This window comes from Falco rusticolus, chromosome 4, assembly GCF_015220075.1.
Source record: "Falco rusticolus isolate bFalRus1 chromosome 4, bFalRus1.pri, whole genome shotgun sequence".
Lineage (NCBI taxonomy): Eukaryota > Metazoa > Chordata > Aves > Falconiformes > Falconidae > Falco > Falco rusticolus.
Genome location: NC_051190.1, coordinates 13261425 through 13288477, shown reverse-complemented (window position 1 = coordinate 13288477; position 27053 = coordinate 13261425). Strand labels below are relative to the sequence as shown.

Sequence of the window (27053 nt, the reverse complement as noted above, 5' to 3'; positions counted from 1 at the left end):
GACCCCACCCCAGCAGCCACCAAATACTCCAGAATACCCAGTAACTCTGAGCAGGCAAGGACATTTAGTTTTATGGGGAAGAAATTCCCTCCTGGTACAGCCAAGCTGTTAAGTCCCTTATGCGAGGCAGACATATGCTTGAAGGCTCAGTGATTCAGTGCCCCACTGAAAGCAACAGGAGGACTGGTGACTCCTCAGAGTTTGCAGGGGACTTTCTACATGCTGGGGCATCATCGGAGGATCATCACCACTTACATTTCTCTTTTCCTCTCTGCTGATATTGGCTGGAGTTAGCGACTGGACAGAGAGACACTGCTGTGTAGAGTTAAAGCTCCAGAGCCACTGCTCGCTCAACCTGGACCGCAGGCACTCAGAGCGACGGCTGCACCTGCAGGGAAATAGCAAGAATCCCAGTGAGATCTGTGCAGCCTAGCAGGACATGTTCGGCTTCCAGGCTGACACTGGCTCTCTGAAGCCTTGCTAGAGCCTTGGGGAAGCTGCTACACAAGCCATGAAGTTCCAGCCTCCCACCATCTTCAATAACAGGATGAACTGTTGCCAAAACATAGACGGGTAGGCACTGCTTGGGATTCAAGGGTCACAAACTTGTTCCTATGGCATTCTACAGGGAGACAAAGCCAGCAAGCAGACAGACGCGCTGGAATAAAACCAAGTCTCAGTAAGCAACATCAGTAGAGGAGCAAGAAGTGAAAGAGTGCACTAAATAAGAGTGTGACACCAGAAGAAGAGGTAAGATAGTTTCTCTGTGTTTTAAATGAGACAGTCTGAGCTGCAGCCAGACTAAAACCAGGCTGAAATCCACTGCACAGGAGCATCGTGAGTGGTGGCCAAAGACCCAAAAAACAATTAAAACATACCCTTGTGTGCAACTGTGACTGCTGGTGGTGTTTCAGGGAGGTAGACAGAGGAATGGTAAGCTAGAGAGAATATCTCATAAAGGAAGTAAAAATAAATTAAATCCAGGCACACAGACATTCGGGACTAGAGGCAATCCCTAAGCACTATCCCTCCAAAATCCTTGCAGGTGAAAAAGGGATCTATCTTACCGTCCCTGAAGGACACACCAGCCACAGTAGGGATCTTTCAGTGCCAGACAGGATTCGCAGTCCAAGTACAGGGAACATTCTAGTATGGGAACTTTTACCACCTGTCAGAGAAAGAAATGAATGAAAACACAGCACACACAACACCACCCCTAGGGTCTATGGCTTCTTCTGCCTAACTAGCAAGTCCCATCACCTTCATGCTCACTGAAACAACTTCTTAATCCCCAAGAAAAATGCAACAAGTTTCCAGAGCCCAAATGAATTGCAATTTCACATATTAGTGAAAAACATGAGGCTGTACAGAGGCACCGAGGTAAGCAAAGTGTATGGTTATTAATGGGTTATCTGTGACACTTCTTGCAAGAAGGAGACTTTATTTAGCGATAAAACTACTTTAACAAAATGGATCAAAGAACAGCAAACAAACTGAATATATTCACTCTTGTGCTTTTCTGGACTCTGTCATTGGAGATCATCTCTCTTGACACATAGGCGGGTGAAGCTGGAGACAGCATGAGGCCCTGAACGCACCTGCACTACGGCCCAGCTCTGTCTGGCAGAACTATCATTTTGACTGAAAGTAGACCAAGAAGCTTTGATCAACGTGGAACAAAAGCCTTCTGCCATCTGGGGGTAAGTTTCACTTGCAAAACACTTCTGCTTTAACTTACTATCCTTGCTGATTTCAGCCTCTTGCCCTCTCTTTAATCTGCTACTACACTTCAGCTACTACATTGTCAGTTACTTTAAAATACCAACTTCTAATCCCCAACCTATTACTTTTGCTAAGTACATGATGTAATTTGCATTTTTTAAATCGACAGAACAATTACTGGTAAGGATATATTTCAGATTTCCCTAATCTTCTTCCACTCACCGATTTTAACTCCTCCTTTGAAGTGTTACAAAATTTCTGAGAATCTCGAAGTGCACTGGGGGCGATGAAAGGAAGCAGTGGTTTTGCAGCATGCTCTCATTTTTTGTTTGTTCTTTACTTTGGAGTAACTCAAGGGTTGTTTTTCCTTTGCTAGGAGGATCCTTTTCTTTTCAGCTCAAGGAGCTGATACGAGTGGTATTGTACAAATCCTCTCAAATGAAGTATCCATAGCTGGATTTCCTACTCTGCAGACACCAATATCCCAAGAGCCTGAGGCATTGCAATGCTTTTTCTCCTCCAGCTGCCACTGGGCACAAATAGAATTACCGAAAGCAGGAGAAGAGGGAAAGATGCCTCACATGGTTCTTTATACAGCTTGATTTCATCTGCAAGACTGTTTTTATATACCCAGCCAGAGCACACCTCTGCTATCTCAAGACATTTCTCACACATTTCTGCTTTTTGTAGGTTACATGCCTACAGAAGAACAGCTTAATCTTTTAACTGATTAAAACCAGAAGTGCCACAGTTTTAATTACACAAAATCTCCCTTTTCTCTTTTTAATGTTTTGTAAAGCCATGAAAGGTCACATTACTTGTGAACCCAAAAGGCTCACATTCTTCTGCTCAGATGGAGATGCAAACTGTTGTCCAAACAGTTCCTGCTCAACACAGAAGAACCCAGGAATTTGCACTCTCTTGTCTTCATGCCAATAGAGTAGCCTTTTATAGCCTGCAGTTCACATTCCTCCATCACCGCTGATACAGCCTGACTGACTTGGGGAAACGCACATCCTAACAGGCACAGTTTAGGGTAACAAGGCTTTCTCCAGGCTTCCTCCAGCTTTTGCAAAAAGCCAGCCCCCATCCCTGTAAGCTGGACTGGCAGGCAGCTGCTGCCCAGCACAGGCTTGGCTATACAGTTTCTTCTGCCTCCCCCACTCCCCTCAGTAGCTTGTCTGGACCTCAAATGCTTTCAGCTCTTCTGCAGAACGGATTTTATCGCTCTTACCATTGACTGGGTCATGACAAAGAGGTGCTCCTGCAACTGGTCAAACAGCAGGTCTCCACTCACGATGCTATTTAACTGGATAGCTAAGGAAGCGTATATATGTGCATCTCCCATTGCTCCTAAGTACACCTGCAAGAGAGTCACAGTTGTATGCAGGCAAAGTGTCACAGCAGGAGTTGAGGGGCACCCATCCTACCTCAGGAATAAGCTGGAACCACTGCTGTGTGCAAGGATTTCAACCTCCCACCAAAATCTCAATGCAGTGACCTCAGTCACGTGAAGCACGTGTGTAGCAACACCTGCGGAAGCCACGTAGGACGCACCAGCCCTCAACGCTGGCTACAGATGTAACCAAAAGCAACGTGACCACTATTTGGGGCACTTACACTCTCAACAGTCAGTACAGTGTGAGAAGAGACCATCTGACAGTAATGATCTTTAGTAGGAACCTGACTTCCCAAGGGACAAGAGAAACTGCCTTTTTTCCCACTTTTATGCGCATCCCTGCTTAGTTTTAACCTCTTTGCTTCCTGTTGCATCCAGATCATACCTTGTGCAGTCTCCCTCTGCTGTCTCCCAGAAAAGCAATGGTGTGGCCATCTTCCACATTCACTGCCACAGCTGTCAGACGGCCCTCTCTTTTCTCCAGCAGTGGGGCTGCTTCCAAGGGTACCCGGCTGGCCATAGGGCTGGGAGTGTGGTCAGAGCCACAGGGGTATGCATACAGGGTGTCCTTTTATGGGGAGTGGAAAGAACAAGGAAATAAATACAAAAAAATGGATACAACGAACATTAGCACTCCCCACCATCCCCTTCCACCCAAATTCCTTGAGCAGGTGCTCCAGCAGTGAATTCAGCTTTGAAGCCCTCTAAGCTGAGTAAAAAAAAAAAATCCAAGCTTTTAATACTTAGTTTAGGTACGTTGGCTATTTGTACCCTCACAAAATCCTGCAGACATTTTAGCACAGCCATTCAGCATCAGTAATGAAATGCTTTAGAACTCTACTAAACTCTTAAGGTCCTCAAAAAACATTACTGGCTACACACTGCCATGATACAGCTTTGGGGAAAATTCACTGTATTTTAAAACAAAAAGATGAGAACTCCTGCTTCCAGTGCAAAACCATCTGGTCACAAGCATTGCCTCCAACAATTTGCATAGTTTTGTTGTATCACCTACAGAATCTAAGCCTGAAGAATCCCAAAGCATCAAGACATACATTAAGACAGGGTGAAGCACAACTTGCTCCGAAGAACTTACTATGCTTAAAAATAAAAAAAAAATGCTTAAAAAAAAGCGCATACAACCAGGGACACACAAAAAGTCAAAACAAGAGTCATCTCCGCACACTGCTTCCACTCTTCTGAGTCTGATGAGATTTCTGAAGATTAGCTCTACAGCACTATGACCAGTCATCCTTCCGTTCCAGTTCGGTCCCTCCCAGTCCCACCAAACCTTCACTTTGAATTCTAAAGGAGAATGAAATAATGCCAACTTATTTATTATTTGTATGTGTAGAGAGAAGATAACTCTGTTATGATTCATCTTTTTCCTAAATAACAAACTCAGTCTTGTCTAGGATAGTTCCTCTGTTACTTTATCTTTCTTGATGCCTTGTTCTGCATCCACTTTAATTTTACAGTACTCTTTTGTAGACTGAATGCAGGCTTGTTCACCCAACAATTATTATTAAAACCATCATTTTTTAATCGATCAGTGGCTTGTCTTCAAACAATGCGACTTGTGCAAACTAATGATTTTCATAATGAAATCCCTTACGGATAACATTTTCACCTCCCTCTCCAGTCCCTTACTAATTACTTTTACAAAACTGCATGTGGAGCAGAGGTACCAACTGCACAGTTCGCATGGACTACAGCTCCCTCTCTTGCCTCGGGCAGCGTGGCTGAATTTAGACTCCTCGTGAGCAAGGTTACGTATTCCTTCCATCTGATGTCCGTGGCTTTGCATTTGGCAGCACTGAGCTGCACGGTACCATCCAGCACCAGGCAATGGAGCCACCCCCACCAGAGGTCAGCGATAATGACACAGCGTGGCATTCTTGAGGCATCTGCTTATCACCTCTCGCCAACCCCATGGAAGATCTGATCCTTTTTCCTCCCTCTCCTCCCATTTCTTGGGGGTGGGTGTGGATCTTGGGGTTTGGGGTTTTTTTGGTTGGTTGGTTTTTTTATAATACTTGAACTGCTTCCCGGAGAAAGTAAAAACGATCAGGAGCTTTTGACAAAGTCTATGGAAGCCTTACAGTAAAATATATTTAACCTGCTGACCTCTACTCACTTTTGAATGTACTGCTGTCTTAGTGGGCATGCAAGGCTTGACACGGCGATTTCACGGAAGAAACCATGCCAGTCAGACTAGCACTACTTTCATTCTGATGCTTTACTGTTTTCCTTGCAAATACTAATTCAACTGATTTTCTGCATACTAGGTGTAAGGCTCTGACTTAAAACCTCAGAGGTGGTTATAACTTTTAATGATTGTTAGCTTTTACCATCCTCCAAGCTATCACTAATTTTTAGTGACAGATACACATTTCTTATCAGCCCTGTCATTTGATTCTAAAGCTTCTTACAACTGCCTTCTTGTAACTTAAACACGTCTATTTCTCCAGTTGTCCAGTTCCTATAAGATTTATTAGGAAATGGGCCACAGCCAAATTTCCATACTCAAAAGCATAAAGTGTTTATTTTGAACGGGATTCTAGCTATCTTTGCAACCTTTGCATCATTTCAGACAAACGCTGGAGCCTACTGAGGTTGATTCTTCAAAGTTTGCTTAAAAAAACCACGTACAAGTCAGAAATAGTCGTACCCCAATTGTGCTCAGCACTGTGTGTGATGCCAAGGGCAAGTCACTTCACACCCAAGATTTATCTATCATAAATCAACGCGACCTGCGCGAGCTCTCCCAGCAGTGGCACAGCCTGCCCGTGGCCTCGCAGGGACTGTCTGCAGGGCAGTTGATCACAGTCAAGAGCCGAAACGTGTTCCATTCTACAGTACTAAGACCACGATAACTGTATGAAGTGTTTATGTAAATTTACACAGAAGCTGTATGAATTGTTTTCAGTGAATAACATCTTGGCAACGTTGCAGAAAATACACCTCAGGGATCATCCAGCATCCTACTGTGATGGTGCAAGTTTGGATGAAGCCACTATTGCAAATTTTGGTGCACACTTCCTACACTGCATAGCTAGGAAGCAACAATAGGACAAATCTATATCTACGCATGAAAAGGACTGAAAGCTCATTGCAAATGTATGCTACATACCTTCAGAACTACACCCACAGAAGATACGCAGCCTTCCCAAGCCTTGCAGAAACATGTTTCACACTTCCAATTATCAAGTCACTAACAGCAACTAGAGTCACCTGCATCTCAAGACTAATGAATCTCCAGAAAACTGAACAAATTCACTGGTTCTGAAACTCTTATAAAAACAAGTATTTTCTTCCCAGCTGAAGAGATTGTATTGAACTGTAAATCTCAGCCTCTCCTGATGGGCTAAAAATTGGAGGCAGTACTAACTAGGGAAAAGGGCATACATGTGCACAGGCTGGTTTGAAGGCAGAAAAACGTGAAATTAATTAGCATTATGCTTACATACAGCACAAGCTGCCACCATTGAAACTGAGTTAAAACTGTTCCTGCATAAAATGCTCATTGACAGCCACTTCCACTCAGCACTGAATGGAGCAGGCTGGAGTTGGCACAGACCCTTACGTGTTGTTAGATACAATCTTAATGACAACCGCTACCTTGTACTGAATGCTGAAGGATAAAGTTTGTTAGGACATTTACATATCATTGGACACACTTGTTAATAAGATGCCACACTTTAGTCAGTCCATTACTGCCAAACTGTGCAGCTGGGATGCTGGGATCATGCGCCAGGAATCACATAGCAGAGACTGGCCTTTTTCTCCCACCCTGTACAGCCACTTGTCCGCTGGACCAAATGGTACAGATGGACTCACGTTTTGAATGAAGGATTTTTCTAAACTGCTCATGCTCATCTGACATTAAACCCCCTCTCAAGCTGCTCTAAAAATCACCTGTGACAATTCCTTCCACATTGCCCCACGATGGACACATAGGGCATGGTTAGGAAGTAGCGTGAAACGGGACATCAAGCTGGGCAGGCTCTTGCTTCCCAGCTCTTATGTACTCCTCCTGACCTTACGCTCATCCTGCTCTAAATCTGCTTTTTACCCTTCCCTTGTCCCACAAATATTCTACAGTCAGCTTCAGCTACTAAAAGGCAAACCATAATTTTAAGACTGGGTTTGGGCCACACATCCAACCCCCGAATCTTCCACAGCTCTGTGGTACCACTTTGCTCTTTGTAGCACAAAGCTGGGAAGAAGCAATTATCTTGACAGACTGTTCTATAGAAGGAAGACAAAAGATAACAACATGCTGTTCTGCTAAGGACTAGCAACGCCCTTGGTGAACACAGGATACTCACAACCACAGAGCCTCGTGCCGGGACACTGCATCCAGCACTGCCCCAGGAGAATGCTGATGCTCTGCGTTTGTGTCACTGTCCCCGATATGGCAGCACCAGTCAGTGTGGCTGACAGACTGCAAGGATTCAGGGTCACAGCCACTTTCGTTCACATTTTTATCCTGCAACATCCCATCATGCCTTTGTCACAGAATTTAAAGAAGGATTATCACCTCTTACAGCTCTGGAGACAAAAAGCAGCCAGGTCAGGAAAAGGTCGTCCTTGGGCAGAAAATTCTGCAGGACTAACGCAGTCTATAGGAAATCAGGATTTTTGTTGACACTTGTTTTTGCTTATGTTCTTTCTTGTTCCCAAGTGCCTTGCAGGAAGCCATTGTGAGGTGCACCTCACCATAAGCAACGGGGACCGAGCACATGCTTAAATTCCCTTGCCAATACACAGTTGCACATGCACATACTCCTTTCCTTCCCTGCAGTGCAGACCAGGAGATGAAGATGCTGATAAAAACAACCCGTACTGCTCCTTCAGTGCTCTTGCCTGGTACTACCATCAGACTGGCCTCAGGACCAGGTCACACCAGACGCTCTCCCCATTGTCACACAGAGTCCATCTCCCTCTGCAAGGAAACCTGCTCACGTGGGGCAGAGAGTTGCAGCAGCAATGAGGCAGACCATACTTCAACAGGACACAATGGTTCTTGCATTGCATCGCTGCAGTAGCAATGAAACAGCCCGAGCCCAAAAGCTTTTAACCCAAATAGATTTCAACATCCATCTGTGGGGAAACAGACTGATTTTGGGAACACAAAGCAACACAAGAACATGCTGAAGACTACTCCTTACCCTGGCAAAGGCACAAAGCCACTTACCGCTGGCAGCTGGACACAGTTGGAACTGACATCGTATTCAATATATGCCACTTCTGTCCCTTCTTCTGACTTCCCATCTCTCATGTAGCAAACATCCCTAGTCCAGTTGGTCAGGCGATCCACCTCCTCCATTGCGTAGACACAGAGCGCAGACTCCTCGCTCAGTCTGCCAGAAGAAGCTTGCCAGGCAGAGAAGGCTGCAAAGAGCACTTCTCCCTCGGTGTATAGCTGCCCCTGGGCCAGACCTTTTCCCGGCCGGGTGACATAGGCTGCTTGCAGGAGGCTGTACGTATTGGCTTTGCCCTGGCAGAGCAGAGGTAACTCCACATAGGAGTAATAATGAGAGTCATCCAGGCAGATTCGCGAGATGTAGGTCTTGTACTCACGTGACTGAGATTTGAGGTCCCGACGGTAGAATAGGAAATAGACACTCGAGCGGTAAGTGAAGGATTTAATGAAATGGTGGTTGTACTCTGAGAGCCGGCCCACAGCCAGTTTTGCTGTTTCTTCATAGGAGAAAATAGAGTGAGAGTCTGTCGCTTGAACATCCCCTCCGTGGGCCCTGAGATTTCGGGTAGTGATGGGAGGAATCCCTCCTCCAACTCCCCGGCTAGTGTACCCTCGTCCCACAAACAGCAAGGGGACTTCATCCTTTGAGTAGGCTATAAGTCCCACAGTGGTGATATTGGGATCATTGGCAGCAACGTACTGAGTGTCTCCGGGGCTCTCTGGTCGGAAGAGGACATGGTCGATGGACGTGAGGCTCCTCTTCTCACAGATTCCCTGGTGCACGCTGCCACACACGATAAGCTCCTTCTGCACTGCATTCACTAGCAGCAGCTTGTTGTGATTGTCAGTGTGGTGTGCCTGAGGGCACTCCAGCTTTGAGACCGGGGGCAGGCAATCTTTGCTGTCCAGAACTGGTCCAGTTTGAACCACATTCTTCATCAGCAGGTCAGACGTCAGCTGAAAGAGAAAGTTGGTGGCTCCCAAGTAAATGGTCCCAGATTCCAAGTCCATAGACAGGTGAAGGAATTTCGTAGCGTTGTGCGAGAACGTGACATACTGCAGTCCCTGTGGAATTGCTGCTCCCAAGAAACAGAGAACAGGAAGGAGGAACGTTCCCAGAGGCATGGTAAACACTCTGCAAGAGAGGAAAGGCTGTTAACTCCTCAGAAACCAGGAGTGAAAGTTAACACTCAAAATCTTTCAACAGTACTCTTACGATGAGAGGTGGGCAAAGAGGACATATGCATAACCATAGGAAGCGGAGAGCTAGACACAAAGAGCCAACACAGGACACTTGCAGAAACACCAACAGAGGCACCTGCAGCAGTATCAGAGACTTCAGTCATCTCCACACCAAGAAGATAGGCACAGCTTCTTCAGGAGAAGCTGCAATACTGCTAGTCATGTTCTTGGGGGCTTTCCCAGAGGCTGCTGGTTGGTACACTGGGGAAAGCTTCTCTTCACAAGCCCAGGACTTGTAATAGACTTGCTGATCAACAGTCCAAAGCAGAGGTTCATCAATCCAGGGATATAACCTAAGGAGAAAGGTCCTACCTACGCTATGACAGAGGGTGCTTCAAACACTGAAGCTGTTCACTGTTCTTGCAGCATCATAAAAAGTCACTAACCCAACTCCTGCACAACTCTTCCCTATGATGCTACATTGGAAGTTCTCCAGGACAGGACCACATTCCTACAGCAGCCAGCACACCACGCACATTGTTAATGTGCAACACCACAGTAAAACAAACACTGTCCAAGACAAACACAACCTGCAGAACCATTGTTTAAATAAACTGTCGCTGGGATCCAATTCAGAGCCAACTAATAACCCCTTTGCTCCGTATTTGATTTTAGATACCATAATGAATCCCTCTCTTCCTTACTGCTTATGGCTACCAACAGCCTCTTTTAGGTCTAAGGCTCTTCCACTAGTGCTTCAGAAGAAACCTTCCCATGTCATCTCTGCCACTGAGCATCACCCACCCAAGCAGCATCTGGGTGCCAGGGTGAGGTCTCCAAAATGTGAACCATAGCAGCCCCCAGCCACCCCCTGGGGCCACTAGCCTGCCCCCAGCCCTGCCAAGCCAGCGGCCCCTGCGGGCCCCCATCTCCCTGGGCAATTAAGTGGCATGTCCAGGCAAGGAGGAGACCACCTTATCCGGCTCACTTGTTAACTGCACCCTGGGGGAGAAGCCCTTTGCTGGCACTTGTCTCTCCACAGCACCTCTACCAGTACTGTAAAAGGTGATTTAAACATGCCAGCTCTGTGGACAATGCTCCATTCCTTCCCTGTCCCATGCCTCAAAGTGCAGGCAAGGCCAGATGGGGTGGGTGTTAGACAGACCCAGGGAACCACCAGACCTGTTCTGCTTCTTTCCAGAGGATCTTTAGATCAGCCCCTCTTGAAATCTACTGTAACCCACCCAAGCCATGCCACAGATGGGAACAGCTGTCCTGAACAGCACGGAGAATCCCATAGCATGGTGGAAACGCGGTAATAAGTACCTGCAACATTTAGATTAATGTTTTCCCCACGGAGAAAGGGCAGCGGCTGCAAGTATTCATAATTTACTATGAGTACCACCTTATTTGAATTGAGAAGTAGGTGGTGATGCAGCTGTGAATCCCTTCCCCCCCCCTCCCTCTTGGAGAAAAGATATCAAAGTTACACACAGCTACACAGAACTCAAGCTGGGGCAGAGGCTCAGAGCTGATGTGTACAGTATCTCCTCCAGAACTGGCCTGTAATCTGCTGTGCTCATTTTAGCAACTCAGCTCCTCAGGGGTGATGTTAATTTTGTAGTTAAAGCTAAGGAAACTATCATCGCTTCCCTCGTCCAGCATCATCCTCCCTGGATCTTCTGGGCAAGCTCAAAATGCTATTAGCACAGAAATGCCCAGAACACAGAGGTGGAAAAAGACCTGCAGCATTTCAAGAGAAGGACTACCCCAGCATTTACTACAGGGCTTAACCAATTTGGGTCGCAAACCTATCACACAAACTGTGTCTTATACGCAATCTGTACAACATCCAGCACAGCACGCAGAAAACACAGTAGCAGTGGTGAGAACAGCAACTGTAAGACTCTAGATCCATCGTTTATTTCACAGCTATTGCAAAAAAACAGAAAACCCACAAAAGTCTGCTTTCCAGCTCCTTTGTCAGTAAAACTGGCATCGTTGCCCTACCAAAAGACCAGCTGAGAGGATTAGTCTACTTGTGAAATCCAGCGGATGGAAGGTATTATAAACACAACACATTATTAAATATAGGCTTTGTGAAGCTCTGGAAAAGCTCCACTTCCCATGGTTATTGTAGGTAAGTAGGTAGCACTGTCAGGATATACCCGCACGCAGGAATGCTGGCCCTAGGCTGGCAGCTTTCCCCCAGAGCACACAGCCGCCAATTCACACCGTACCAGCACTGTGTTTAGGTTACGTGCACACTAGGGCTTTTGTTTGCCCTGATAATGGACACTTAGTACTCTCAGTGCTACAACCACACTCTGCTTCACCCAGATTTGCAAACAATGCTGAACCAGCCTTGGAGTCTCTCTCTTCCAGGGTGGTGAGAGAGCATGTTGTAGCACCTGACAGAGGTCCTTGTGGTGTGACAGATGGTATCTGTGAAGTCTGATGAGGGATATTTATAAAGCCAGCAAGTAGATACATGTAGACTGGAAGATGGAACTAACTTGACTCTATCACCTTGGGTTTACACAAGCAAAGCCTACCTTGCCCCAGCTCCAACATGTGAGTTATTTTTATGCATTCTCACCACTTTTATTAGAGAAAACTACTCAAGGAACTCCTTAACCACACAACTGTCTCAGTACCTCTGCACTCCCATCATGCAGACATCACGATGGCTTGTTGTGCAACTCCGTCTGGAGTCTCCTCAGTTTCAAAGCTTAAAATGCCTGCAAACAAAACAATAGGGTGATGACCATCCAACAGCAGGAGCTTGACTACGTTGTGACAGAGCCACACTGACATGGAGAAGGGAGTCTTTGATCTGGAAGCAGCTGAGGATCACAAGACATCATTACACTGCACCATTTAGCGGAATCTCTAATCTTCTTTCTAGCTAATGCAACCTTCCTATGCCAGCACTTACACAGGAAAATCGCCATGTGTCTTCAAAATTTATGAAGTCTGAAATACTGGCTTTCTGGCTACAGCTCATGTCTACAAGCTGCAAGACTCTGCTCTGTCAACCACATACCATCACTGACAACTGCCAGGGCAGAACTAACAGATCTTTTTACAAGCTGTAGTTGAATCTATCTCAAATGTTTCACTGAAAGCTTTTTACCTACTGGAGCACCTGTACTGGAGAGAGATGGAAAAGCAACTAGTTCTTCACTCCAGCAGACTATAGTCAAAAGCAGATCTTGCTGTGGTCAAAGCTCTGACCTGAAGCTATTCTTCTTTCACTCACCAATAGCCCCCTAGAAGTCATTTTGTTAAGAGCTAGTCCTCAAAGGATATGCTCCAGGTTAAGAAACTACTAGATAGTCTTCATGACTCTGGGAGAACAGAGGGCAGCTGAGAAAAAAAAAAAAAGCAGGGGTGGGTGCGTGTAAAAGGGTAATACAGCATGTTCTGCAAGCTAGTTCTAATCACTTCGCACGATGGGCAAACACTGAATATAGCGCTCTTTGTTGCTCTTGGCTGAAGAGCCACTAGCAAATGAACTTGTGTTTATGGCTAGGTGAGCAAACCCACATTAGAAATGAACACAAGTATGTGGCTATCAGTAGCTAGAAGCATTCACATCCTACATGAAAATTCAGAGAAAATAAGCCAGCAGTGTCTTCTGATTCAATTTTCCAAGTTGTTTCTCAAACATGGGCATCACTGCCTTCTTTATTCCCGCTCTTCAGTTAAGCCCATCACAGCCTCTCTGGGAGGACAGGAAGGAGCAGGATAACCTACATTTAAATCTGATGGTTTCATGACAGGCTGTGCTACTGAGCTCTTTACGGATTTACTGAACCCTTCTGCTTCCTGTGCTCACTGCTAGTGTATAACACAGCTGTTGCAGACAGATTGCACTAAAAGTGTGTAGCCTTTAATTAATTCTGAAGGCAATTGCCAAGGCTTAAAGATTCTTTTAAAATATTCCTTTTTTTATGAATTCCCATTAAATAGGAAAACGCTCCAGACAATACTCTGAACATTGCCTCTAACACACTGTAAAATATTAATATCCAAATGATACTTCTGAGTTTCGTTTATTTAATCTGGATGACAACAGAAGGGCTAGAGGATTAGTCAGTCCTGCCACAGAATATTTATATTACATCCACAAAACAACAACCAATAACGCGGAAGCAATGGCACTATTTTGCTACTTGAAATTTGAAATAAGACCATGTTTTCTGTAGCACTGTTTTCACCTCCCTGACCTCACGTATCCCTCTCAGAGACTTTACTCATTTATTGGAGAAACAAACGCAGAACTCATTTGGGCACATTTTAACAGCATATCAACATGTAAAGATTATTTCAGTCCTCACAGATTATTTCCCTAACAACACATCCTATCCCCCAAACACGGAGAGGTCAGATAACATTCTAACTGCTAGGCTAGATTTCATACTGAACACCAAACCCAGCAGAATTATCCCTGGAAGAAAGTAGGTCCCTGAAACTTGCACCTGCAGTTTCCACTGTATCATTTGCAGAGCCAACCCACAGTGAAAGCACTAAAAGATTTTTTTTACAAAAGCATAATCCTTCCAGCTGCATGACACACCTTGTGCTCCAGCACATTCAAATCATCCAGCAGTAGGAAGATGACCACTGCTGTGTTTTCCACACAAAAGCCCTGAACTACAGCCCCCTTCTCAAATTTCATATGCTTAACAGAGACTACTTGTTTTCTGCTGTGAAAGATGACATCCCCATTAAATAAATAAACCTTTTTTTTGAGTCTTATTTACTCCTACCCAGGCAAGTTCCTTGCTCTGCTGTTTAAGAACACTTGCAGCAAGCAGCTCTGGCAGAGATGAACACCAACCTCTGTTTTCCAAACAAAATTGACCCCAAGGAGAATCACAAGTCCAAGCCATGCTGTCGGAGCAGGACGGGCACAGACAAGGGAGCTCTGTTATACCAGATATGAGTAATACCAAAGCTGAGGTCAAGCTACCTTAAAAAAAAAATAATAAAAAACCCACAACTCTAAAGACAAAATACCAAGTCTGAAACAGCAAGAGAAAGTGGCAGAAAACCAGTACTTTTCAGGCTACAGAATAACCAGCATATTTTTCCCCAAGTGTTCCTTGACAGTTACTGCTGACCATCACAATGTACTTTTCTGGAGCAGGGTTGAAGCAGTCACACTAAAACAACGTTGCACAAAATACTTTGTCAACTTTGCGATACTACTGACATTTTAATAATGCTTCTGTATTATTAGGGTTCTTTGGAAAAACCATAGAAAGTGTTTCTACACCCCTGGGCCTACCTAAATATTAATTTTAGCCATACTGGAATTAATTGATGGGAGTGGACAGGTATTTCCCCTAAACAGCTCTAGCGCAACCGGTCTTTTGTCTTGCACACATGAAAATGTGTTATAAACATTAGTTTAAGATTCCAGAACAAATGGTTAGTGAGAAGTTAATGACGAATACAATGTTAAAGAGTGAACTTTTTATAAATCAAGACAAACTACACAATCATCTACAAGGAATATAAAGAAACCACAAGCCACTTGCTGTTAAAAGAAGCTTTCTTCATAGATACTCTGTCATTGTAAATTGAGCGTTGACTTTTCACTTTCTCAAACACTAACAAAATGTGAACTCAAGTATGATGCTGTATATACATTTTGAAAAAGGGAAATCAAGTCAGCTGTTAGCTTCTCAGTATCTTAACACAACCAAAGGATAGCCTTCCACCAATGATACACATTTGAAAAGTAGAGTTCTTTAGGACCTGCTCCAACTTTCTGTGTAATCACACCACAGAACATCACTAAGCAATCTCTTCTTCTAGCCCACGAGCTCCTGACTAAAGTCTCCCAGTAAAAGCAGAATTTCTTCCTAGGGCTCCTACATTACAGAAACTACCACCTTAACCCAGCAAGCTGATCCCCGAAGGTTATTTATCCCAAGTAAAATGCCTTGTCATTTCATCTAACTTGGGAGATCCTGTGACAAGCAAAGTCAAAGAAGTTTCTAGTTGCTTTTTGCACAAACAGTTTGAAAACTAATCCTTCTTCTTAATCCTCCTTGGGCAAGAAGATAACGACAGCTATTCTAACTCAGGCTGAGGTCCACCTACACAGAAACCCCAGCTCCAGCAGCAGACAATAATAGATGCCTAAGTAGCAGTATAAGGGCAGACAAGCACAGGGCAATCCTCCCCCTATACATCCTGCCAGCCTTGGACCTTCCTGAATCACAGATTGCAGCCATGTGTAATCCTTCAGATGGTTATGTTAGGTGGTCTAGAGCTTCTTCAGTTGGAAAGAATTTATTTTTCTTGTAGCTCTGAGCCCTTTCTAGTTTGTCAACACCCCTTTTAAAAAAAAAAAAAAAAAAAAACAAAAACCAAACTTGATCCGGATGAGCATCCCCTTTTTACAGCACCTGACATGGACTGACTATCCCTTTGGCTTTCTAATGCTGCACACGGAGCAAATGTTACTTTCTCCAGTTTGACCCACCAGCCCTCCATTTACCTGCCCAAGAACCTTCTGTGCTTCTAGCTGCCACATCAAATGTCAAGTTTGCGTCCAGTCAAATACCACCAGTCACTCAAATATTCTTCCGGACAACTAGTTAGAAAGAAAGAAGATTCCCATTCTCTAGCCTTTAATGTGTAAAGTACATTCAGAGAGCCTAGACAGGTTTAATCCAGCTGTCATAGGACCCTGCTGGGAAAGCAGAGCTTACTGAAGTTACCCATCCAATTTACCCTGCTGAGCAAATCCCACTGTTACTACACAAGTCTACATAAATCTAAGCCCATCAACCCCCACAGAAAAAAAATTTCTTGTTCAAGAAACCAATTGTTGATCAAAATACAGACTAATATGGGAGCAGAGAGAAATCCCTGCAGCACCCAGGAAATTCCAAGAGCTGATTTTCCATTTCTGGTTAACTGAGATCCAAGAGCCAGTTTTTAATCTGCTTAATATGAACTAAACTGATTTTAAAAGAACTGTCAGCTAAGGCTCTTGGGGAAAAAAAAAAAGTTAGGCTATTGTGGAATTAAAGTTACAGACCCTATCATGATTTAATAAGTAGTTAAAAGACAGGAAACCAGAAGAGTTTCCCCATCAGAGGAAGGTTATTAGCGGGATCTGCCAAGAAGTTGTTCTGCAACCTGCACTGTTCAACAAGTTCACATATGATCTATAAATAGGGATATGTCTAAAGTGGCAAATTCTATCATTAAAAAAACTATTTATCACAATCAAATTCAGACGACAGTGCAAAAAGTAACAGAACTCATATACTCTTAACTAACTACACAATATCTTAGATGTCAATAAAAACCAAAACCAACACAAAATATTCTAATTGCCTGAACACAACAGGATCCAAATTAGTTGTTACCACTCAGGAAAACTTTGGAAACTTGGTAGGTCAGTTCAGTATTTAGTATCAAGCAAAAAGGGTAAATACAACTTTTAGATTGATTAGGAAAGAAAACAATCCATCACCATTATGTTGTTGAATGCTGCAAGCAGTCCCAATTCCCACATCTGTAAAAGGAGACAGAATGACAAAAAGGACAAAGATGATCAAAAGCATGGAGCAGCTTCCATATAAGGAGAGGCTGAGCAGGGTAGGACTTCAGATGGACAAAGAAACAACCAGGGGAAGATAGGAAAAAATTAAGAGATCTGAAACGTGACATAGTGTCAAGATGAAAAATAGGGAATAATGGACTATGATGTCTTACAATGCAGAAACAAGAGGGCAACCAGTGAAGTTACAGACAACTTTTCTAAGCCAGTTCAAGGATATTGTCACTGGACCCAGAGTATTTTAAATAACATTTAAAATGTATCATTAAATTGTAGAGTTCACTGCTGTAGGACGTCATGGAGACTAGAAACAAAAACATGGGATCATAGAAATTAAAAGAGAATAGATACAGTTGAGATCAGATGCTAAGATACAACCCCTGGCCAAGGAGAACCCTGAAATAATGACTGTCATAAGCTGGGAGCCAAATGAGTGGCAGAGAAAGAAAAAAAACACAGAACAAACCCACCACATTATACATGCCCTTTTCCTACAGCCCTCATTAAACGTCTGCTTCTGGATCTTGTCAAAGACAGGACACTGAGCTACACAGAGCTTTGCAGTTTGCCCCAGGATGACGCTTCCATTTAAAATCTATAAATATACCATAAATTAAGAAGTTTATTTATTTTTAAATATTAAGAATGTAACTTTAGCCCTGCCTAATCGCATATTTAGGAAGCTGGAAACCTAGCCTCATTGACTATTTCTAAAGGCATTATCTACCATATTAACATTTAGATACCATCTAACAGCACAGCACAAAAGTTAACACACAACACAGCAGCGAAGCACGCGAGCATCACCCTTGACAGACTGGGAAACTGAAGCAAAGGCCAGAGCCGCAGTGCACAGCGGTGGCAGAACGAAGTTTAAAGCACCAACAGTCCCTCTTCCAGGAACAGCTCTTCCCTGTCTGCTGAATGTTTGATGGAAACTTCTCACTCAGATGCTGACTGAACAAAACAGCATGCGTTTGCCGTACGTACAGCTAAGCACTGGGCAGCATTCAACAGAACCGCTCTTGCTCAAAGTAGGTGAGGACCATCCGTCCTAACCAGGGCGAAAGGAAGGCTAAAGCACACCAGACTGTTTGGCCAAGTATTACAGAAAACCTTCATCTGGGATTTCATCACTACTTCAAACACGTATGATTCATATTTTACCGGCCTCCACCTCAAACAAGGCACACCTTCCCAACCGCACTGCCCTCCCTATCATTAGGGGCACCTCTCCCCAGCCTCAGCCACCATCCTCCCGTTCTCAGCTTTGGCTCCAGATGTTACAACAGCCGGAGTCCCACTCTGCACTAGCTGCCTGAGCTTTTCCGTGTTGTTTTCTATAAAGCAGAAATGCCCGTTTCGTCCAGAAACAGCCAGGACAGCACACTATCTTCTCAGTGTAACCACTTCTGCCTCTATTTTCCTTGGCAGGGTGCCCTCCAGAAGGGATGGACGAGACCTCCTACAAACAGCACATGCTTCCCAGAGGACAACACCATGACCCCTAACCAAGCTCTCACGTCCCAGAGGCAAAGGACACACTCGCAAGGCAAGTCCTGTTGCATCCAGCCTGGCTTTGGAGTGACCTAGCAAGAGAGGAAAGCAGCTTCAAACGTCCCATGAAATTCCTGTGAAAAGCAGCCAGTCCTACACTTGCACCCCAAGAAGAAACCATGGTCTCCATGCCAGCAGCAGCCCTGCAGAACTGCACAGTGGCAGGGAAATTGAGACACCTACACAAAAGGAGCTCATGCTAGCAGTTACAGATCAAAAGCAGACACACAAGGACCTCATCCTGAGCACCACCATCCAGTTTCCAAGATGCAAACCAGAATCCTTAAACACTGGAGCCTGCCTTGAATAAATCCTTTTGCTGTGCAGACACTGAGCAGTGCAGGGCGCACTGGCCTGTTGAAGAACAGCATTTCCTTGACACCCCAAAAGTCTTCAATTTTAGTACCACAACAGCTCTATGAAGAGCTAATACACCCTGGTGGACAGGAAGGAATTTTTCTCCTCGGAGTTTTGCTTCATTTCAAATATAATTCACTTTTCTGCCCTCCCCAGTAATCTTGTAGAGAACCATACAGCCTGACAGCAGTTTGACAGTCTTCCCCCATCACTCCAACAGTGTCAGCATTTCTGGCTACAGCCATGAATACAGGTAGTAACATGCAAATAAATTTAATGCAGTGCAACCACATGAGTAGCACCTATTCCCTCCCACCCAGAAGAGACAGCAAAATCAACAGAATTCCACATCACTACCACAATCTGCTTGTGGTTTGCCTTCAAACCAAGTTGGGGTATACCCTATCTTGTATTACTCAACTCATTTTAAAGCATTATCAGAAATGAAGCTTTGATCAATTAATCTTCCATAAATTAGTGCCTAAGCCTGGAGGGCTATCGGTAGTCAGCTACAAACTATTAGGCTCAATATTCTGGTGATTAGGTTACACAGGTCTGCTAGATAATGATCTAAGTTGAGGTGGCCAGACATTTTCTTCCACCTGTGCAAGCCAATACCAAGGCTTTCACAAAGCCAAGCACAGATAGCAACACACCGTGTTGTTCAAAAAGCCTGAGAACCTTCCCAAGTTGCTCACAACATGCACAAAACACAACAGCTCCCCACTGCACCACCGCAGAAGCCTGAACAGGCTGGGTGCAGACTTGAGAGCCAGGATCAACTTTGCACCAGTCTCAACAGCCCTGAGCAATGACCCTCCCACGCAGGCTGGGATCTCCTCCGATATCCAGTGCTTCCAAACGTAGCTCAACATACAACAGTGGCACAGGAGCCATGAAGGGCTCTCAAGGTGCATGTGGTTGAGGAGCCACAGGCTGGCAGCAGCAATGCAGCATACTCTTCCATCCTGCAACCACAGCCCTCCATCCCAGACGCTGTCCACACTTGCAAGTTCTCATTTCAAGGATAAAAGCAAGAGCACCAGACCGCGTACGGATAGGGGCGGGAGGACTACTACTGTGCATGGGCCATCAGGCAATGCTCTTCATTCATACCACTGTGGGGCCACAGTCTGGAGGAGTGAAAATGAGTAACATGAAAATTAAGCAGCAAAGGAAGCAGCAGCTAGGACACTGCAAGATTTGGTACTTGGAGAAATAAACCATCTGGAGCAAAAGTTCTCCAGTCGCTTTGCTAACAGGCAGACATCTAGTCACACCTTATCCAGAACAAGGAATTTTATTACAGGACAAAACTCATAATACGAAATTAACACCATCAAGTGGCTTTGCAACATGAACTCCCTTTCTTATCTATACACTCTGAGGAGATCCTAATCCTTTCTGGCAAAATATTAGAGCTCCTGTTCAGGGCTGAGAAAGCTTCTTTGGTGCTGTCCTAAAGGCACCAAGGTTCAGGACCAGCTACCTGTTCATAGCAGTCATGAATTTTAAAGGCTTTCAGGTTGACACTGTTCTCCATATGGTTTGCTACCCTCCCACCTTCACAGCTGACAGCCACTGGCTCGGCAGGACTGACTGGCTTTCAGGGAAGCCCAGACCTTCACCCTAGGGCCACAGAGATGCACTAACAGGTCTGCTGCATAAACTGCAGCGCTAGTCTGAAATGCAAACTGCTACGAGCAGGAACTTCAGCCAGTATAACTGGGTGACTGTCGGCTTTTCAAGAGAATGCTACTTTGCCAGTGTCTCACCGCTGGGCAAAAGTGCCCAGGAGACAAGAAAACCAGATTTACGGTAGTTTGTTAGGAATAGCATTGAATTTTACATCTGAGTGGCTGCTCTTCTGCTGGAAGGAACAGCTGGACAGAGCATAGAGACTGGTAAGGGGAACAAGGACAAAGTATGCATATCTGTGCTGAAAGGATAAACCATAGCCTGTGGTCAGAGCAGCTCTGTCTGCAGACTGTCCCAGTTGCAGGCACCCTTCCTCTGGCATTTTAAGCTACATACTCCACACAGCAGGGATGTGCCTTCCTCTGGGAAACTGTTTGACTGCCATAATGTAACTAATCAAAACCCCACAAAAATGGGGCTCAGACAGCACTCTTCAGACATATACATGGACCAAACTGAATAATCTGCCACCTAATGTCAATGCAGGAGACCACAGTGGGGCTGAAATAAGTTTAGCATCATAAAAAGGTTTTAAATAAACCTTCTCAGAGCTTAGCAGGAAACACACTAGCTGAAATCATGGACCAGCTAGGAACAGAAAAGATCACACAGGCTAAAGACTGGCTCAAACTAAGTCTAATCTGGACAGACTATCTGAAGAATGGCAGACAGGTCCATGACAGGTCACAGAAACAGGCTAAGAGAGAATCCTTGATGGAACAAAACTACTGATGAAAACAGTAGTTGAGAAATTGAGAGCGAAACAGGGAAGATGCTCTCTAAATGGTGTAACAACTGAGCCCATTGCTACTCTGCAATGATGAGACTTCTGGTTTGGGATAGACTTCTTCCTGCACCAAACTGCTGACTAAATAGGTGATGATAGGGGAACAATCTGTCAAGATGATAGGGGAACGATCAACAGGAAGGAAACAAGCCCACTCCACCTAGTGCCAGTCCTCCTCAACATGACCCTTGTCCTAATCTCAGACATACTCCATCTGGCTTCTCGTCTCAGCCCCAGGCCTGTCTGTACTGCTCAGAGCTGTAATCCACGCACGAGATTTCTCAACCAGCCCAGGGAACGACTTGAGCTATGGAATATGAGATGCAGACAAATCAGTTTCTGTGTCCTTGCAAAGGGGCTATAGTTTCCCCAGATATATCAATTCAGTTGTTTTCAGTCATGAACATGAACATGCCTCCAAGAATACACATCAGTTCTGCTACCGGTCACCTTTCCCTCGCTGTTTCCCAAGGACCGCAGCAGCAAAGCTAGTAAAAAAAAAAACAAAAAACAAAATGGGGGGGGCGGGGGGGGGGGGCTGGAAGGGAAGACACTACCTAACAGCAGAGACTATATCCCTAGGGACAGAAAGACAGATAGCCCAACATTGTTCTCTTCCTTCCGAAACAGAAAGGAAAAGTTCAAAGGAACAACTAGGGTTTTCCATACTACAGATTTGGGAAAGCATCTAAAACCAAGTGCAAGACCAGGCTTTCAAGGGTGAAGCATCTAGAAGCGAGCCCTATTTTAGAGTTGTTTTTAAATGTTTAGACAGGACCTAAAATAAAACCAGTGTTTTGAGTACTTCTGAAGAGCATGGAACTCACGTAGGCCATGACATTTTCAGTTTGAAAATACTTTGGAACAGAGACTGTACTGTTCATACATCTGCTTATCACCCATTTTAGCTCAAATTAAGCTGCAGTCCATTATGAGGCAAAAAACTCTGTTTTAAGGGGGGAAATTCACACAAATAAGATTTAGGCTGCCAGCAGTAAGACAGTCTCTGTAACTCAGTAAAACACATACCATCTCAGAGCAGCAGGAACAGTATACGCCACAAAGACAGACAGAAAGTCAGCTTCTGTGCTTACAATATTTGTCTTCACACCACCCTGCCTACCTGCATAGTTTCCAGAAATATACTCTCCACCTCTCTTCAAACTCAAGTCAACAGTCTGCAGACTCCAACAGCCCACAGGCAATGCCTTTAGCAAGTAAGAGGTGCATGCAGTACATGAGAAGCAGCACAGAACCAACCTAGAACACAAGCTGTGCCGGTCTCTGTTTTTACAAGTTTTATTTGTGCCTCCACTCCTGCTCCATGCCAACAACCAGGCTGCAGTCTTCTGGTGATGGCCTGAAACATAAGTACAAAGTAAGAACATCACAGCACTTTTACCTCCCTGAATTACCTCCCTGAATACTCTTCCAGGCTTAAACAATGTGCAGCTCAGGGACTTCTTGGGATAGAGGTGGTTTCTATGCATTTTGTAACCCTCAATAGCTCCTTCTTCTCCAGACTTGCCCTTCGTGCTCAAATACACACAGATGTTTGGCATTCACAACATCCTGTGGCAAGAAGCTTCCCAGGTTAACTGCACACATCAAGGACTAAGTCATTATTTGTTTTTAAGCTTACTACTTGCTGGCTCCACTCAATACTTATTCATATTTGTAATGGAAGAGGCAAAAAAAAAAAGGTTGCTCCCCCTCTAACCTTCCCATGTCATTCAGAATTTGAAGACAACTATCACTCATCGCTTTTCAGGTGGAAGAGTCCCAGTTTATTCAGCTGTTCTTGGTATGGAAGGTAATCCTGATTTCTCATTCCATTTCTAATAATTGAAGATATTTTTCTTAAGATGCAATGGTTTTCCTAAAGTTGAAGAAAACTCAACTTCTGTAAGAGCTGGAGAAACACACACAAAGGTTATTAAATACAGCAGGGATTCCCAACTGCTGTAGTGAATTGCTAGTCAGCTAGTTCTTGGTTAAAACTGTCAGCCTAACCTCTTAAACTGAGTTTGCTCAAAAGCAAGTTTACTTTCAAGCCACAGCATCCAGCTACACCTTCTTCCTCCAGAATAGGGTGTATTTTTCAAAAAAAAAAATTCTTTCCCCGCTAGTACTTTGAAAATACAAGTTACCTTATACTTGACTTAGCCTGCCCTGATGAAGGATATATCACTCACAACAAAGGTTGCATGCCAGAGCTTTATTGTGTCATGTGTTCTTTATGAACATTTCAATCCATCAGTTTTTCCTTCAAGTATGGGCACAGTATGTAGTGATTTCCCTATCCCACATAAAACAACAGTATCCTTACTGGATCCTATTCTCCTAGGGAGTCATATAAGAGTATCTGGGTTTGGACACTGTTTTTATCATACCTCCCTCAAAATCCCGAGTGATTTCTTCCAAAATGCAGTGATCCTAATTGCTTCCTACATTCTTCATTATCTGATATAGGATGTTGCTATTTATACACCTTAGCTCACCAAGCAACCTAAACTTTCCTGTCAGGCTGATATATCTGGCTTTTCTCTGTCCTTTGCCAGTTTCGTTATTAAGAGTCCAACAGGCATTTTTTAAACATGCAGAGATGTAAATGTGTAACTGGAATTCAAGAAAAAGAAGTGAGGCCATTGAAATCCAACAGAACTCAAGAGAGGGCAGACATGTTACCTATAATTACAATACTCAGTGCTAACAGCATTTTAAAAAATTTAAACCTCCCTCACAATTCAGGGCTTTGAACCATTCTCTAAGAGTGAGAAGGAACACCTCACCCCACAAACTGCTCATAACTGGTCCTGATCAAAGGGGAGAACACTCCTCTCAAGGTTCTAAAAGCACCTGTGGTGCTTTTAGAGGCAAAGACAGAAACTGATTTGGAATTTTATTCTTTATCTCACTGTTGATAACATGCAGGTCTGCATTATTTTTCCACTGAGAGAAGCTCAGATACTACCAGAACAAGAATGCAGTTGTTAGAAGGTTAAATAACTAACCAAATGGAGTATCCATACCTCATGAAGAGCAGCTCAGCATGCAGCAAGAGACTTCTCAGAAACGCAATTGCAAAACAGTAAAACGCAAGACCAGACAGCCATCTGGACTAGTCTTTCACTGAAATACCGCATTTGGAGCTGGAGTTCAAGGTAGCTATATAGAGGCTTTACATCACATATGAAGGAAGTATGTGGCCTGAGGTCTAGAAATACCCAACCCCCAGTATTTCAATCACGCTGCAGACAGCACACTATACAGAACTGCTTGCCAGGCATAGGAAGCAACGAGAGAAGTCTACAGCCATTAAAATACATCATCACAGTTTGGAGCAACATGCCCTCCACCCCACAAAGGTGAGGATTCCTCCTGAAGAATTCTTGCCTTGCACACAGCACAGTGGTTGTATGTTTATCTTTAAAGCAAGTGGTGGTCCACAGAAAACAGGACAGAAAATCAGCCCCTACACTACTTAAAAAGGAGGGGAGAGGAGGGAACAAGTAACACACTCCTAGGTAACACCAAATCGCTACTCCGGCTGCACAAGAACCAAGTAAAGCGCAACTCAGGCAACTGTAACTCACATTTCAGAAGTTAGTTTGCTCAGCCATGCTCTTTCTCGCTTAAAGGTGACTTACAGCATGTCCTCTAGTGCACTTCTGCTGGAGCACTTTTTCAATAGGATCTGGACAGAATCAGCTTGATATCTCAAAGAATACAACACACAGACCTCTGTCCTCCTTATGGTCTTTTATCTTTCATGTACCATGGATCCAGAAGAGACTGGCCTGAATTCAAGTAATCTCAAGTACTTTCTCATTCGCTCTTTCAAGCAGGTTTGATTTAGTGGTTTTACTTGAACCACTCAGAACAGCGCAAAGCTGAAGAAACCAGACTCACCAATCCTTCTATACACGTTATATGTACTCAGTATTTATTCTTGGAGTATCCAGCTTGAAACAGGTTTCCTGAAAATTTGCTCTTTACCATCCAAGAATTCAATCCAGGTCTACTACCCAACTGAAGGCACGAGGGCTGCGCACACTGAGAAGTATGGGCCAGGGGTTCCTGTCTGGCTTCGTTCATTGGTTTTGTTGCCCTCCTGCTCCTATAGCTACAAGTCCAACAAGCAGACACCCTTCTGATGAAAGGCTCTTGTACTTTCAGTGCTCTAAGGTGATACTCATCTCCCCAGTGAAAGAGTCAGTGACTCATTGAAATCAGCACTTAGTATCCAGGTGCTACGGTTTCACTCCCCAACCAGAAGTTCATGCCAATCTGCAGATCTCCAGCAGCTCATTCAGGCTGGGATCTCTGCTGTACCACCCTACATTTGATATTCAAATTCCCATATTCAAATTCCACACGTTCACTAACAGAGTGCTTTGCCAGGCAAACTGCAATAGGAATCGTAACTACCCTGTTCAACAGGAAGCAGCCTGAAAGAAGAACTCTGGAACTCTGTTTCAGGGAGACATTTCTTCAGGGGTCTATAGCTGTCGACACCACAGAGCAGCGCACCACACTCCACAGTGACTGACAGCCAGATACGAACATCACCTTGGCTCCACGAGACTGTCTTCAGATTTGGCAACCTCACTGCCCCATTTCTGGCCATAGATCACCATCAGAAAGCAGCTTTTTTTGGTCGTTTTGTTTCCATCTGTAGGTTAAACTCATCCCCTCGCACAGAAAATACAAAGTTTAAAATTTTGTTTTTCACATCGTAACAGAGATGGAAATGCAGCAGCAGAGGTGCCAAGGCAATTCTTGCAAAAGGTGTAACAGTGGCCTGACTTGGACACCACTGCAACCCACAGACCCCAACCAGTCCCTCAAGAACAGTGGGTGCAAATAGACAGTCAGCCTTGGGAGTAAACAAAGCTTTTGTTAAAGAGACATCCTCTGTCCTTCATAGGATTTCCCTACATAAAGGGAACAAGTGCATATTCTTGCATACAGCCACCCACTCTTTCCAGTAGACCATGTGTTGGGTGAACCCACTCATCCAACTCATCGCAGGTGGTGCAGTTCATCATGCAGCAGCATCAAGAGGCTGCCCAGCATTACACTGGCCACACAAACTGAGATGTTCAGGAACACAGAGGAGCCCAGTGGGCTGCAACGGTCCATGGGCATCCTAGTGCTGACTCCCGGCGCATTTTGCTTACCATCTGGACTCTTGGGAACGTTGAGACACCTTCATTTCTCTTATTGAAGAGTGTGCCTCAAGCTGGAAAAAACAACATAACATGAAATGCAAAGACTATTTTTCCAATAAATTGAATCTCTGTTGCACTTGACTCCCACTGTGGTTCCCTTCCCCCTGAGAAGGCAAGATCTGGCCAGCTGCACAAAGTCCAGGCAGCCCCAGGAAAACAATGGGATCTTTTTCTTGCCAGAAAGAGCCTTCCCGTTCACCCTTTAACCATGGCACGGAGGACACCCCCAGTGTGTCTGCAGGGGAGAGGAGTCTGTTGGCATAGCAACAGTACACCCTAACTCTCTAATGAACAGGGATAAAATGTTTTGTTCTCAT

The 27053-nt window shown here is 44.5% G+C and overlaps 1 protein-coding gene across 4 annotated transcripts in view; it reads right to left on the bottom strand.

The window, feature by feature from the left end:
- Window positions 1–27053, bottom strand: part of PLXNB1 (plexin B1) — an 82580-nt gene that overhangs the window by 32357 nt on the left and 23170 nt on the right. For 3 of the 4 annotated variants that reach the window (XM_037385811.1, XM_037385809.1, XM_037385813.1), the window contains exons 1-6: window positions 12170–12257; window positions 8322–9465; window positions 3507–3689; window positions 2957–3085; window positions 1068–1168; window positions 256–388 (exon numbers count right to left, since the gene is read on the bottom strand). In XM_037385811.1, coding sequence (XP_037241708.1) covers window positions 256–388; window positions 1068–1168; window positions 2957–3085; window positions 3507–3689; window positions 8322–9465; window positions 12170–12186 — 1707 coding nt within the window. In that variant the 5' untranslated portion in view covers window positions 12187–12257. Of the gene's footprint in view, window positions 1–255; window positions 389–1067; window positions 1169–2956; window positions 3086–3506; window positions 3690–8321; window positions 9466–12169; window positions 12258–26685; window positions 26748–27053 lie in introns of those variants that run through there. The other variant, XM_037385810.1, reaches the window with a different exon arrangement.